The sequence below is a fragment of the Pholcus phalangioides genome, unplaced genomic scaffold (assembly GCF_987345545.1).
Source record: "Pholcus phalangioides strain wild (caught in Gottingen) unplaced genomic scaffold, Ppha-v1.0 ptg000020l_1, whole genome shotgun sequence".
Taxonomy (NCBI): domain Eukaryota; kingdom Metazoa; phylum Arthropoda; class Arachnida; order Araneae; family Pholcidae; genus Pholcus; species Pholcus phalangioides.
The window spans coordinates 10,523,090-10,539,676 of NW_028301613.1; the positions used below are offsets into that span (position 1 = coordinate 10,523,090).

The window sequence follows — 16,587 nt, forward strand, 5'->3', positions numbered from 1 at the left end:
AGATTTGTTAGATCATCTCATATTTTATGATACAGAACTATGTTTCTCATAGTATTCATAGTAACTTGGAAGGAGCCATCACCGTCCTTTGGAACTGCGTCTGTTTTGGAAACGGCTATAAACTGTAGATACCAATACAATTAGCCTAGGTATGCAGAAGATGATAATGATGAGACAAAAATGGTCACTGTAGCTGTGAGGGATGCTAGCTTGTTACTAGCTTGTAATCATTTTCATTATCAGAGTGTCTGCTACATACCCAATAAAAAGTTTTCTGAATTTCTGTTGACCTCTACTTGTCAGCCTAAATAAGCTTTGCTGGAATCTTACATCAAATATCTTTCAAACCAACCATGACCATGGTAATTTTAATTAATGCGCAGCTGGAAACCATTTTCCATTGAACACTAGACATGCTGGTGAATGGTGTAAAAAGAAATGACATATGAAGAGAAATAATAGTAGAAAATGAATAATAGAAAACTTGAAAGCAAAACGAGAGACTGAAAATCTGTTAAAGATGCTGGCTAATTGCATTTACGGCCCCCAAGACATAAAATTGCGAGGAGGACAAATGGCATCATCAAAAAGTCAGCTTCTATTATGATGTAACTTCAAAATTTCTTAAGGGAAAAGTGTGTTTGTGGTGCAAGATGGTGCAGAATTAAAGTAGTTCTGCATTTTTGTAGCAGTATGTAGCAAATAAGGAGAAAATTGTCAAAATTGTAGCAGAATTTAGCAGACGGAAATTGTAGCAGTTTGTAGCAATTATAGCAGATTTTCCACTCCTGATATTAGCAACCACAGATGATTCATTTCTGTCTCTCCTCACAATATATTGCATTCTTTTTTGAAAGTTTTCCACAGTCTAGTTTGTCAACTTTCTTCAACAGGGATGTATGGTTTAAACCTAGTTTTAACTAAGTGGTTTTTTTGAAAAATCAATTAAAAGTGACCAAAATATAATTTTTTCCCTTGAAAAATATCATATTGGTTCATTACTAGCCAGAAACATTTTTATTCTTACCACATTTTATATTCTTGGGGTACATTCTGATGGTATATCTTTAAATGGCATAAGTGGTTTTTCCCAAAAAGTCTCATAAAAGTGGCCTGAATATATATATATCATATGAAGTATCTCAGTTATTTAAATTTATATAGAAGCCAAAATCATTAGTCACATTCTTACCACATTTTCTAACCTTTGGCTAAATTCTGATGCTCCATCTTTAGCAAATTCATTAATAAGCATTGCATCACGTCTAAATGTAGTAATGTATCACAGGCTTTTTTTACACAAAGAAGCAGTAACAATAGTGACACCATCATGCTAGGAGCACACACACACAGGTGGTCTTATAATCCAATAAAGACACCAGCTGTCCCTAAAGGACAAAGACTAGTGTACCAGTAGTTACATTACCTCACAGATATTTCCATTTTCTTTCCTATAAGAGGTAGCACATCTCACCTAGTCTTGATATTCAAGTTTTTTTTTATACTTTCAAGGTAAGGTTAATCCCAGTTAATGAAGGTTCTACTGTATAGTAGTAACAGATTTATGAAAAATAATCAGCTACATACAGAATGATTATAATTTAAGTTTTGATTCCAGAACTGTACATTAAGTACTGATCAGAATGACTTGAAAATTCGCATGGATACTCCTGAAGCAATGGAAGTTTCTTTTGCAAAAGGGAAAAAAGTGTAAGTAGTGCAAAATGCGCAAGTAGATGATGCTTTACTTGGCCAGCAGTATAAGCTATTTTGTGCAACCACATCATTTCAGCACTTCCACAGCATCAGTGTGTGGATAGAACTTGTATCAAGATGCACATTCCAATACCAGCAAAGCAGCTGCTGAAGAACTATTTTGACAATAACAGGATGACATATCATTCACCCTTGCAACTTCTGGCTGTGGGGGTACCTCAAGCTCGGAATGCTCCAGCACTTCCACTATACATTAGAATATCCTCGGGAATATTAACGTGGGGCGTGTTTGGTTTAATAAAGGTGAATTGCAAGTGCATCCACATCATGACCATGGCATACTCTTGATCTGCTGTTGAACAAGCATTTTTGTGCTTTCACTTCATAGCCAGCCCACAGTGCACACCATATTTAACATTTCTTGAGTAAGTTGTAGTTATTTGTTCAATTACTTCATTTTTGTGATGCTTCCATCAACTATGAAATCGTGCAATGTTAATTAAGTTATCATTGTCGAGTGACTGGCTATCTTGTCCATTCTATGAGTAAATTTTCCACATATTGGATGAGTACAGTGTTGTTAAATTTACATTTTTAAGTATATTTTTCCCCTTTGCGATATAAAATTCCATTGCTTCAGGAATATATATCCCTCCGGCACTCATAGACTCGAGCAAAAAGAAATCACAAAACATTTTTTTTTTGTCAATTAAGAAAAAGTTCCATTCCCCCCTCCCCCAAGCTAAATGTAAAAGCTTTTACATTTAGCTTCATAAAGCTTCAAGTTTTATATTTTCTTTCTGAAGACATATTTAATAAGAGGACACAATTAAAAACTTTAAAATACAAAGCTGCTGACGAAAAACTCGTGTTTATATATACCCCACGACTGTTAATGGAATACAATAACGATCATACAGGAATTTCGGCAACCAAGGGCTTCCACCTGATAAATGATTACAGATAAAAGCCATGTAAACAAGGTTACATCTTTGTTTAAATGCAATCACCAAGCCTTTTTTTTATGGCTGCTCGATGGAAATGACCACGGCTGTCCTCTATGAGTGTTTGCTTTAACGACGACAGCAGTCATTGACGTCACCACAACGTGACAGCTAGCATAAAATCTAATTTTCTGCCGAAATCCGGAGAGCAAGTGGAAGGATGAAAAATCCGGAGTCACCTAAATCGGAGAGTTGGCAGGTCTAATATTGTATATCATTGCTAATTAATCTGCATTACTTATGCTTCATTAAATATATTTAATTCACCTAATTTTTAATATAGTTTTCGCAAAATAGCTTTCTAATTAAGCATACTGTAAGTAAGTAACTGGAGAAAACACCTTTATATTATATGGTTAATAATAACATTAAGAATTTTCCAACACAAAGCAAGTCATTGAGAGTTACACAAAAAATAATTAGATTGCAAAAGTCAATTTTTGTTAAAATGTAAGAAATATTTATTGAAATATTGTTTTTAAAAAAAAAAAAAGTTATTTACAAAACCTGCTCTGACAATACACACAGCAAATTATGACGATATGTAAGTTTTTTAAGAATGAGGCTCTTTTGATATCCCGTCCAAAAGCACAGTGCAAAATGTGTAAATTACAAGGTCTGATATAAATAAGTCAAGGTGGACCAGATGACTTTACTGCGTTGTCCATCTCTTTTAAAAATCATTTGTTTAAACTTTAGTGGTCAATGCCAGTGTAATCGTTTTTCACAAATGAAACACTTTAATTTTTAGCTCTTTACTTGAGCATTGTAAATAATGTTTATGCCTCTGCATGCCCTAAAAATACAGAAGACCATTGAATGCTATTGTGTATCATCAAAGTCATAAAACCTAGAATAGGTCTATTTACCCAACTGCTTTGTTATGCAAACTGTTGTTTTACCTATACACAAAACGTGCATCATAATTTCGAACGATGAATGTCAGTTACTGTCCAAGACCATGAAGTAGTAAACATAAAATTATTTTTTTTCAACCAGACACACAAGTTTTTAATCACTACTCTATTTTTTGAACTCTCAAACTAAGCAAAGAAAAATTAATAAACCCCTAAATGGTCCACATGCCCCCCCCCCCAAATAACCTTAAAACAATACAGTCGAATCCTGTTACAACAAACTCCAAGAGATGGGAGAGAAATAACTTTGTTATAACGAAATTTCAGGTTTCTGCATTGTTCCTAGGTAAACTTATCTGAGAGGATTAGAAAAGTATTAGTTAAAATGAGATTTTCTTTATAACGGTATCCATTAAAACTGGATTTGACAGTACAGTTTCTGTTTTGGCAATCATTAATTGTGGCCCCCTACATTTGTAGTATTTGGCATTGTATCTACGATTCCTACAATTAAAATCAATTATATGAATTTTGTGGATAGAATTTGGTAAAAAAGTGGGAATAGTAGGACAAAAACTAGAAAGTAGAACAAAACCAAGAAAGAAGGACATTGTACCAAAAAGTAGGACGAGTGGGAGCTCTGTGAGCTTTTTTTTAAATGCATTTTTATCTGGTTATAACATTTTTTGGCCCAGGATGTTTAATGTTGTTCCATGAAAATTTGAACTAAAAAAATCGAAACTGCAAATGTACATCTCATGCTCATTTTCTTTCTTTGTTTCAATTTGAGTTAACTGCAACATTTAATTAATAATAGTTAATACAAGTAAAGCTTTTAGAATCCATTTCTCATGGTAATTTATAGTTTACTATGTGTGGAATAGAAGTAACAAATTTTCATAGCAAGAAGAAAAAAAAAATGCTTACCACCAAATGGTATTATTGCCACATTATGCTTTGTTGCAAGAGCCACAATATCCACAACGTCTTTATGGCTTTCTGTACAAAAGCAAATTTGAAATTTTAAAAAAAACCTTTGTAAACAGAAATAAATATGAAAATCCAAATAGATTACATATAAAAATTCTTCTCTCACAAATTAAAAAAAATTAATGTATTATGGACAGTGAAAATCCTATATACGATAATAGCATATACAGGTATCCATGGTTACATTGGAATACACAGGGGAGGGAGAGGGACCTCCACGGATGAGAGCTTTAATGACGAAATTGCTTATGTTAACTCTCACCATATTACTCATGGCACATATACAAATCTCCCAGTTTTCCCCAGATAATTTTACTCATGGGGCTTATATGCCAGAGGAGCACTAAAATTATGCCTTGCACAGGTAAGAATTTTTTATTTAGCTTTCACTGCTATTAATTTGCATGATTGTGCAGGGGCTATTACATTCTTTTAATAAAGTGACCTGGGTGTCCATAGAAAATAACGACCTAGGCAACCCCCCTCCCAGATGTGGAAGCTCCTAGCTGTCGATATAACTACTTTACCTCAAAGCACTGTAGTCTGCGTGGGATAGTGGTTAAAAAAAGCTGTGGGTCCAGGGCGATTTATTTCATAGGTTTGTTAGATCATCTCGCATTTCATGATAGAGACCAATGTTTCTCATAGTATTCAGATCTTGGAAGGGGCCATGACCGTCCCCTGGAACTGCATCTGTTTTGGGATCGGATATAAACTGTAGATCCCGATACAACTAGCCTTGGTATGCAGAATATGACAATGATCTGACAAAAATGGTCACTGTAGCTGCGAGGGAAGCTAGCTTGTAACCGTATTATTTTCATTATCAGAGTGTCTGCTACATACCCAATAAAAAGTTTTGTGAATTTTTGTTGACCTCTGCATGTCTGCCTAAATAAGCTTTGCTGGAATCTTACAGCAAATATCTGTTGCAAATAAAATTTCGACATTTGTGGCCACCATCCTCACAAAAAATACACATACAGTTTAGTTCTAGGCACATTGTTGGGACCACTGTCTCATACAATATGACAGAGAATTTTTCTTTTAAATTTAAATCAACAGCACCAGTCATTTTATTTCTATAATGCCACTAAACCAGAATTTACTGGTTATAGCTAATCCTGGGCTGATTTTCATAATTGAGAGGTTTGTTCTCAAACAACTAAGTGTGAAGATCCCATTGAAGTAGCCATGTGTTTGTGCAATCAGGGAGTAACTCCAGTCAAGGAGCGACTTTGACAAGAAGCGAGCCTATTTTGGAAAGTTAAAAATGTTCTTTGGTACACCAGGCAGTGTTCAGAAAGTGCTACTTATGTTCCAAATCAAAAGTGAGAGAATGACGAGGGATATTTATGATTACCGTATATACTCGTGTATAAGCCAACTCGTATATAAGCCGACCCCCCCCCCACTTCAGGACCACCAAAACCGCAATAAATTGAAAACCTGTGTATAAGTTGACCTCAAAAAATCTGTGCATTTCAGGGGAAAAAAATCTTATATTTTAATGCAAAATGAATACTTACGGAAATTTACAATAGAAAAGATTCAAACTTTTTAATCCGTTTCTGCTAAGTCTCTAAGCTTATGGTAATCCATCAGATTATCATAGGGGGTGCGGGCGGCATCTTCGTTTTTATCTTCATCTGGGCTGTCATCGCCATTGTCACTATCAAATAGGATATCTTTAGTTCCATCCATCGCATTGCTGATGCAACACTTTTTGAACGATCGGATGATAATTTCAGCGGAAACAGAATTCTACGCCTTATTGTACCTATCGGCACACTAAATCAATGTAAGGTTTCTTCAAGGCACCACTTTTTGTAGTTTCTTTATCATCCGGAACTCATCCATTCGATCCACGAATTTCTCAGTCTTTGAGAGGCTTGTTGATGCTCACATCTAAAGGCTGTACAATTAACGTTAGACACCACCAGCCAATGATGTTTTCAATTTCTTTGCCTCGGCTTTGACATTATCAGTTCTGTGGGGTTCGAACATATCCTATATCAAAAATGCCGGTTTTTCGAACACTGCTGCAAAAATTGTGTCGGAAGTGAAATGAAGTGATGTATATAATCAGATCGGGTGAAAAGGCCATGGAGCCGAAGAGATACAAGGTTGTTGACTGTTGGACATGAGAGATGGAGGACGCTCTGGTTTAGGCATTTGTGTAAATAAATATGATTATAAGTTATTCTCGTTGGCTCTAGTGTATACTTGAATTGTAATATGTCTAGGAGGCCAAGCAAAGCAAAAATGACTACTGATTTCGGGGGTCGATATTTTCTCATCAAAAACTAACCCGAGTATAAGCCGACCCTCCCCCGCCCCGGGGAACAAATTTTTGCACAAAAAAACTCGGCTAGTACACGAGTATATACGGTAATATCCCCCAATTTTGTAGGTATAATTTCTGCTGAAATCTTGTTAGTGTTAGCAATTTGGCTATTCAAATTGTTGATTCATGGGAAAAGGGTTAAAATAGCTGCTATGTTGGGCAATTTAGCACTCATAATTTGGCGGGATTAGAGATTTAACACGCAGTTATACGCAAGATTGGAGATTTAACACGCAGTTATACGCGAGATTGGAGATTTAACACTCGTTATTTGACAGCATTGGAAAACAATTTTTTTACTTGGCGGAATAGTTTTTAATTCAAAAAAATTCTAATTCAAGTTTTTAACCCAATTTGAAATACAACTAAGCTTGTACCCAAAGTTGAAGAACTCATTTTCAACCACCACCAATGCACGATCCTGGGTGTCAAGAAAAGCCTGATATCAGAAAACCCATTCTGTTGGTTTTCCAGGATAAAAGCAAGAACAGGAATTTGTCGGGAACATCCAAAAATCCATTTTAAATATCTACGACTTCTTATTTCATGACCTTTTTCTCATTTCGTTGCTTTTTCATGATCGTAGACACCCTCAATTCACCGACGGTTTTTGCTTCCCAACTCCTGACAGTGAAGATGGATTCATCATTGCTGATATCCAGAGTGATAATACTTTCCTTCGCTAACTTTTCTGTTGTGTTAAAGTATACACAAATTTTTCATCAAGTACAGCCAGTCAGTGAAAATTGATGCAATTTAAAAAATAATTTATGCAGAGGATGCAAAAATCAAAGGAGTCAACTTTTTTTTTCGGAAAAAAATAGCTGAAAACAGCGATTGAAAAGTTTTTTTGTTGTTCTGAGGATGAGCAGCAATCTGCATAGTTTGACCTCATTTTTTACATTGTCGGACTAGGTGCCGAATCCTGGGGAAGGGATCAAGCTAATTCAATTTGTGGCCCTAACAAATAAAACTGTGGAGAGAACAAATGATATCATCAAAAAGTCAGTTTATACTGTGATGCAACTTCAAAGTTTCTTAGGGGAAAAATTTAGTTTTTTCTGCAAAATGGTGCAGAATTGAAAAATTTTGGTATTTTTGTAACAGAATGTAACAGGCGTCAGATATTGTAGCAATTTGTAGCAGATTTTCCACCCCTGTATTAAATATAATTCTTTTTAAAGTGCTGAATTTGCGTGTCAATTTGAAAACATTTGAACCCAATCACATTTTTCTGTGAATTTTGGATACTTAACACATTTTTTCTCTCCACATTGCTAAATTATGATTACTTTGAAGAATATTACTGAAACAAGTTTTTGCACATACAGTTTAAAAAAAATCACAAGTTACTAAATTTTGCCACTTGTTATTGTTTAGACTTTAATCTTTCATCCAAGGTGAATTCAGGATTGATAGGTAATACTCAAGATCGATAAGAAATGCAAACAAATGATTACAGGGGTGCAAGCGCCCCTCATCCATTTCGGAGCGGCAAATTTCATTTTTGGAGCAGAAATTTTGAAAATGGAGCAAAACTAAAAACGAACTGTATCTGCAATATAAGAAGTAATTTTTCTGTGAAATGACAAAAGTTTTGCCAAAAACGGTTGGAACAAACAATTCTAAATAAATTTCCTTCACAAATTAAAATCCATTTAACTTTTTTCTGAATTATCTTATCTGTCACTACTAAAACATGCATTACTGAAATGACGAATAAAAATTATTACTCTTTCCAAATTAAGCAACATGCATACTGAAAACCTAGGCAGTTATTCATCCTGATATAGCAAAAAAAGTGCATGCAGAATATAATAAGGGTTTTCGTTAAATTATGCATTGCACATCCTGGTAAGATATTTATTAAATTAAATGCTAAAAAAATATTGTTTTTAAAACTTATTTGTTATTATTTCACAACCAATGAGGTGAAATAACAAGCATTAATTATATGTACTTCAATTAAACATATAGTGCACATTTTGATTATTTCCAGTTTCTTCCATTGTCCAGAAGAAATTGTATTCTCCAGAAGAAACTCAACCATGCATCTGTTCACTATAACACAATTTCTAGAACTTGGTTTTAGGAATTGCAACCTGAAAAATTTGGCTTGGAGTTTAACTTTAACCCTGGAAATGGGCTTCCAAATTGAGGATGTAACACAGTTCAATCCTTTAATGATGAAATCTGTTGGATTTGATGATGTAGCTGAGACACGTACAAGAAAAATTCTCAGATGCAACTCACCAGATCTCACTGATGAACAACGTTTGGTAACACATTGACAATGCCATGAGAATTTAAATCAAAAAAAAAAAAATGGTTCCACTGAAACTAGAATTTTTATATTTGTGAGGGATGTTCAGAATTCTCTGGCACTGCTATCAAAGTTTTTAAAAGGAAAAGATGCAAAATGCTGCTTGTTAGCCGAATCTCAAAAGTTTAATTAAAAAGAGTAATTAGCCTACCATACCAGGACTTTAGCACAAAGAAAAAAAAATCATCCACACTCACTACAATTAACCACAAATAGTGAAGAGAGAAGACTGGAAAAAGTATTAATTTAAATATTAATTCATTCATATTTCCTAAATTCACTGGATTTATTCATACAAGGTTGAATAATTAATTCATTAAAAACAGTTCCTTTGCATTCCCTTTTTTTTTAAATCTTTCTGAAGAAAATCAAAAACTAAAAACTATGCAAACTAGCTCCGATCTCCCCACATGACCCTGAATTAACTTTATCTGCTCCTAAAGAGGATTTTTATTTCTCAATTAGACAAATTTTGAACAAAGTTTGGAGGCTTTTCACATCGTATTCATAGAGAGAAATGTTTCTCTAAGAAAAAAATTTCATTACAAAAAAAGTAGGAAGAGAGAAAGAAAATCTGCAAATTTACCTTCCTTTCACTCCTGACGAGGGTGGGGCATTATCATTTGAAAATGTTACCTCAGCTTGGTCAGTCTTCAGAACTACTGGTGGGTATCACTGTATGTTGATATATTATGGGTATCACTGTATGTTGATATATTATGGGTATCACTGTATATTGATGTATTTAATTGATCCACTAAATCTATATTTGTCCAACAGCACACCATGAATGAATTGTACCATAGATAGAAAGCATCAACAATTAATAGTTCAAATTTTTCTAATACAACAGATATGTTACACATAGGTTGAAAACATTCCCAAAAACCTGTTTAAATACCCCTCAGGTCTACTGTACTAAACAAAACAAAAAAAAATACTAAGTAGAGAACATAGCATAACTATGAATAAGTTGGAAACATACTTGGCCAAGTAACAATATCAGGAATTCTGGGAAACTGGCCTCTGCGTAATATGTAGATCTCTCGCATGGTGTGACCTATGGAGAAAAAAACAACATTTAGGGCTTTGAAGATACATGAAACACGTCAGTCTTGAAAAGATCAGATATACTTTTGATTTGACTCTATTTCACTTATCTCAAAAAACTATTTATCTTAGGGGTCATTCAAGTATTACGTCAGCATCGATGGGGTTTTTTGATTTGCTGACTTTTTGACAAGAGAGGAGAGGGGTTTGAATAAATATTCTTAATGGAATCTTATTCGATGCACCAAAAATGGAAAAAAAAACCTTTCGATAGTTATTGGGCACGTGAACTAACATATAGAGAGAAACGATGTCACTCTCTGCTGTTCATGCGAAGTACGAAAGACTGGATAACCAAGCGGAGATTGAGATGTAGTTCGGAAACCAAATTCACATTCTTCTGTGGGAGAATCGAACCACCAATCTCTCACTGACAGGGCGAGTGTTTTAACCATTGTGTGAATTACAGAGGATGGATATTTTCATTCCTTGGAGCATATGTATGAATGCTGAACGGGACTGCGCATGGACAGCCGCCTAGCTCAGCTAATAGCTCTTACGACATTAGTCCCCAGATGCCGACATATAGAGAGAAATGATGTGCTGCTACGCTGTTCATATGAACAACAAAAGCCTGAATAACCAAGCGGAGATTTAGATGTAGTTTGGAAATTCGCATTTCACTGTGGGGAATCAAACCACCAATCTTCCAATGCCCGGGCGAGTGTTCTAACCAGTGTGCGTGTGAATTACAGAGGATAGACATTTTCCTTCCTTGAAGCATATGCATAAATGCTGAACGGGACTGCGCATGGACAGCTAATAGCGCTTACGACGTTAGCCCCCAGATGGTGACATAAAGAGAGAAACAATGCCACTCTCCACTGTTCATACGAAGTATGAAAGCCTGGATAACCAAGCGGAGATAGAGGTGTAGTTCCGCTTTCGTACTTCGTATGAACAGCAGAGAGTGACATCGTTTCTCTCTATATGTCACCATCTGAGGGCTAATGTTGTCAGCGATCTGTAAAGGTGCAGCTTAGTTTATTTTTAAAAAAATTAGGTTCGGGGAGGCAAGCCATATCAGATAACCTTCAGGGCCAGTCTGTGGGTCAAGAGTTTACCATACATGACTTAAAGCATTGATTCTCAACCTTTTTTGGCCCATGGCCCCCTTTCAACCATTTCTCACTCCTGTGGCCCCCTTGCAACTATGATTAATTTCCTACCCCCTCCCAATTTTCCCATTAAAAGACAATTATTCAAATATTGTTTGAAGTATATAAATATGTGTGTTTGAATTTAATTAATTTTCAATTTATGAAAATAACAAAAAAAGCAAAATAACAATAATGCAACACAGTAAAAAATATAATAAATTTTCAATCAATGTAAACTTTGGATCAAGTATTATGTCAGCATTGGGGGGGGGGGGGGGGGTTGTTCTGATTTGCTGACTTTTGATGACAAGGGGGGAAGAGGTTTGAAGGTTTCTTACGTCATCAACCACCTTTTCTTGAAGATATGGAATATTCTAAGCTGCTGACGAAATTTTGCTAACAATGGGGTCAGTGTTTTGCTGACAAAGGGGTCAAAAAATAACTAAAAATTTGCTGACGTAATACTTGAACGACCCCTTTGCGCTTGAAGATGTCATAATGTCACCAAGTTACTGAGTTACTGTACAGGATGAAGTTTGAATTATTTACAAATTAGTTTTTCTTGGGTAAATTTGAATTTGGATAAATCAGTATTTCAAACTGATCAGAACTTATAAATAATCTGATTTCAAATAAAAATATTATTGGTTTACTGATTATAATTTCGCTAGTGATTCACATTCATCGTGAAAATCTGATATCTCGTTGGATGACAAGCTATGTCCAAGTGACTTTTTTGGTTCATAATGTGGCCTCTCTCGCAGACTAATATGGACGAGGTGCATGTCTAGTTTAGTAGTATGGTATTTTACTGGCAAACCGGTCGCCCTACAGGAATACTTTCAGTTAGAAAAATTATCCAAATAACGTTTAGTACTCAAATATGTCGTTCATGTTGCACTAAGGGTTATATAGTTATTAAAATAAAAATGTTGACTTTTTGTAGGGACACGTGTGCTCAAAACCCCAATTAAAAAGTGCAGCCCCGTCTCTCCTGATGCCAACAAAACCATTTTATCTGCATTTAACGTAGTTTTTTGGTTGGTTGTATTAAAATAAATGCTACTGTCAATCACTGTCATTAAAGTGACACTGTATATATAAATACATCCATCTCGAAACCTTATAATTATTGATAACACAAGCTTATGACAAGGGCTCTGATTTTTATGAGCTAAAGAAGAAACATAATTGCTAAGAACTTATTAGCAATGATGTTTCATCTTTAGGTCATAAAAATAACAGCCCTACTTATGAAAAATTGGATGAACACACACAAAAATGTCACTGTGCTTGAAATATTTGATACTTCAAGTACTAAATTTCATCTTTCAACTACTTGGAACCTTGTGCTGGGTGTTGAAATATCCTGCGGTGTTGAAAAATCAATCGAATCTTTATTATATTAATGTTACTTAAATAGGGGAAAAATTGTGAAAAAATATTCTATGCATTTTGTTTGAAATTTTTTGAGTCTCTCTTAATAAATTTCTTCGTGGCCCCATTATCAGCAGCCATGGCTCCCCTTTTGCGATATTTTTCTCCATGCCCCCCCCCCTTGAAATATCCTGGGGCCCCCTGGTTGAGAACCCCTGGCATAAAGTGTCGGTCGCAATGAATTTCTTAAGAAAAATTTTGAGTTCTTACCCTTCAAATAGCATTGACATTAACAGAAATTGATTATAATAGCACATATAAAGGTATTTCCTTCTGAAATTTTAATTTGCCATCGGAGGGAGGCACACAAGCTCCCTATGTGCCCCCCCCCCCCCCCCGCGCTTACGCTTCTGATCCTACCAATATACATTACGAAGTACTGGGCAATGATGACGAAAGTTTGCTGAGGGGGGGGGGGTGTCAAAAATGGGTAAAAATTTGCTTACGTAATACTTAAACGGCCCCTTACAGAAAAAATCTCTGCACTGGTCACAAAGTACAACACAAAGAAATCTGTGACGTACATTACAGAACAAAGAACAATAATTGCTACTTAAGAACAATCTGGAAGAATTTTAAGAAAAGTGTAAAAAACATAACAGTCGGATCCCATTGTAACGAAAACTTTTTCAATCCTTCAAATGAATTTACATAGAAACAATGTATTCGGCAGTTCCGGTATTACGAAATGAAAAATCTGTTATAACGAACTCGAAAACAAGTTTCCGGAAAAAAACAGAGTCAATCTGCACCTACTCTTTACACATTTCTGAAAAAAATCGGAAGAAATTGCAAATTCAAACAGTAGTTATTGGATCTCTAAGGAAAAAGATCTAACTTTTGAATTTACAAGATGTGGATGCAGCTGTCCTTACCTGGTTTCAGGACATTCTTTCCCGAAATGTGCCAGTTCCACTCATAGGAGAAGAGGTTTTGGAATTCGCACGTGCTTTTGGATGTGAAAACTTTCAAGCAAATTTCGGCTGGCTGAATCGTTTCAAAGAACAGGATATGGTGTGGTAGCAATACGGAGAAGCAAATTCAGTTGATATGGAAAATGTAAATGAATGGAAAGCTGGTGAAATAGTGAAAGTGATAGTCATCTGATCCATTCTGATAGTCATCTGATCCAAAGTTGACAAATGGCTGACTGACAAAGGGCTTAAACTAGCCACTGAAAAAACAAAATATATGTGGCTAACATATAAAAAACCAAGCATTTAACTCAAGCTAAACGGCTCAAACATCAAGAGAGTCAAACTTTTCAAATATTTAGGAGTTTATCTTGACCAAACGCTTTCATTCATGGAACATACTTGTAAACAATCTGATAATATCAACCCAAACTTCTCTCTAGCGCTGGAAATAACTGGAGCATTAACAGCAGTATGAGGCGTACCCTGTACGTTACCGTAATCCAAAGAATTTTAGCCTATGCTGCGACAGTGTGGGACATCAAGCTCAACAAGGCAAAACAAGCCAAATTAGACTCTGCACAAAGGGGCTTTTTACTGTACATAACTACGGCTTACTGTACAACACCAACAAATGGCCTACAGGTAATCACAGGCCTCCCCCCCCCCCCTTTAAGTCTTTGGATTGAGTACGAAGCAAAGATGGGCTTACTCACAAGGATGAAAAGGGATGTGGAAAACATACAACACAACCAGATCGAACAGAAAGGATGGTCAAAACACCCATCCTATAAAATTAAGAAAAATCAGATCTCATTCAAGTACAATGAATCACTGGAAAAAATCAATATATACACAGATGGGTCCAAAATAGAAGAAAGAACTGCTGCGGCCTACCTGATAATAGAAAATGACACATCATTTCCTACACCTGGTCACAGAGACTTAATAATGAAGCTTCAGTCTTTCAAGCTGAACTGTATGCTATAGAGGACACTGTTAAAAAAGCAACATCCATCAATAGAGAAAAAATTAAAATATTCACAGACTCTCTTTCCTCCCTATTTTTCATAACAAATCCTTTATCCACAACCAAAACATCCAGATTTATAAGAGAAACACTTATTCGCTTTTCTAACATCTTGTTGCCATGGGTTAAAACATATGAAGGAACCAGGGGGAATGAGGAGGCAGATAAACTTGCAAAGCAAGCAACTACACATCAAGATATTGATCATCACCTCCCGTTCCCCACTTCACGGGCAAAAGCCAACCTCAAAAAAGTCATGCATTAAAAATGGCAACAAAGATGGAGCAATGACATAACAGGCAGAAAAGTTCATGAAATTTAATCAAACTGTTAAAGAGCAAGACCAAAACTGGACAAGAAGCATGACTATATTTTTTTCTGAACATGGCCCGTTTCCTGCACACCTTGAAAGATTCAAAATTATCCGAAACGATAATTGTAAATGCGGGAAGCAGGGCACACCGTTTCACTTACGCCACTTCTTGTCCAAACACAAGCTCCTATCACTTTGGAAAGCCTTCCAGTGAAAAGAGAACACTTTGGAGAAAACAGCTCCTAACGACAGCAGGCCGCCGAAACAAAATAAGCCAACTCATATTTTCACTGGAAAGAAATCAAGAGAAATTCATAATTAGAGAGTCTGGCCGAAGCACTACACAACGTAGTCGATACATCTCTGAAGGAGAATCGTCAGACTCTGAGATCTGATTTTGCTGCAGGTGTGATGAGGAAGGATTAATTTTCAAAGCAATGTTTACAAATGTATATTTCATGTATATATATTTATTTCGCATTTTCAATATGTATTATTTTTTCTCTTTTATAAATTGATATCTCCACTGGAATTGTTTACTGTTTTGAACAACACTAATTTTGTTCTGCACTGTATGTTGTACTATGTTGTATATATGACCTACAACTAGCTTTTATAGTCCTGAATATTGTACCTTCTATAATTTTATAGTAAATATTTACCCTGCTAGCATCAAGTGTCAAGATATATTTAATCATATACGGTTGACAACACTTTTTTGCTCTGATCTTTGTTTACGTGTCTTGCCTATGATTTTTATTATATTTTTTCATATATTCTGAATACTTGCTGCAGGTGCGATGAGAAAGGATTAATTTTTCAAAAAAAATGCTTACAAATGTATACATGTATATGCTTACATGTATATATATTTTTTCGTATTTTCAATATTATATTATATTCTCTTTTATAAATTGACATCTCCACTGGAATTGTTCTGTTTTGAACAACACTTATTTTGTTCTGCACTGTATGTTGTACTATATTGTATATATGACCTACAACTAACCTATATAGGCCTGAATCTTTCATAAATGAGAATGCCAAGAACAAGAATATGTATACCTGTACGCAAAGTGAATAACATATGTTTTGATTTTTGCAAAAATATTTGAACTGTTTTTAATATTTCAATTGTTTTTAATATTTCAATATTGTACCTTCTATAATTTTATAGTAAATATTTACCCTGTTAGTATCAAGTTCAAGATATATTTCATCATACACGGTTGACAACACTTTTTTGCTCTGCTCTTTGTTTACGTATCTTGCCTATGATTTTTGTCCAACATATGTTCTTTATTCTTGTTTGTTAAAAATTCTTACGCTTATACAAACATAATATGTAGTACGGCACTTTGTAGAAAGTCACTCCTTCTTTTAATAATGTATGTCTGTTTTCTGTGTGTATATAGTACATACATTGTGTAAACCTGCTAATGATCA

The 16,587-nt window shown here is 35.1% G+C and overlaps 1 protein-coding gene across 1 annotated transcript in view; it reads right to left on the minus strand.

Annotated features, from left to right (window-relative positions):
- Window positions 1–16,587, minus strand: part of Agps (alkyldihydroxyacetonephosphate synthase) — a 426,147-nt gene that overhangs the window by 287,497 nt on the left and 122,063 nt on the right. The window contains exons 5-6 of the mRNA XM_089248613.1: window positions 10,223–10,297; window positions 4,505–4,576 (exon numbers count right to left, since the gene is read on the minus strand). Of these exons, the coding sequence (XP_089104739.1) occupies window positions 4,505–4,576; window positions 10,223–10,297 (147 nt within the window). The remainder of the gene's footprint in view (window positions 1–4,504; window positions 4,577–10,222; window positions 10,298–16,587) is intronic.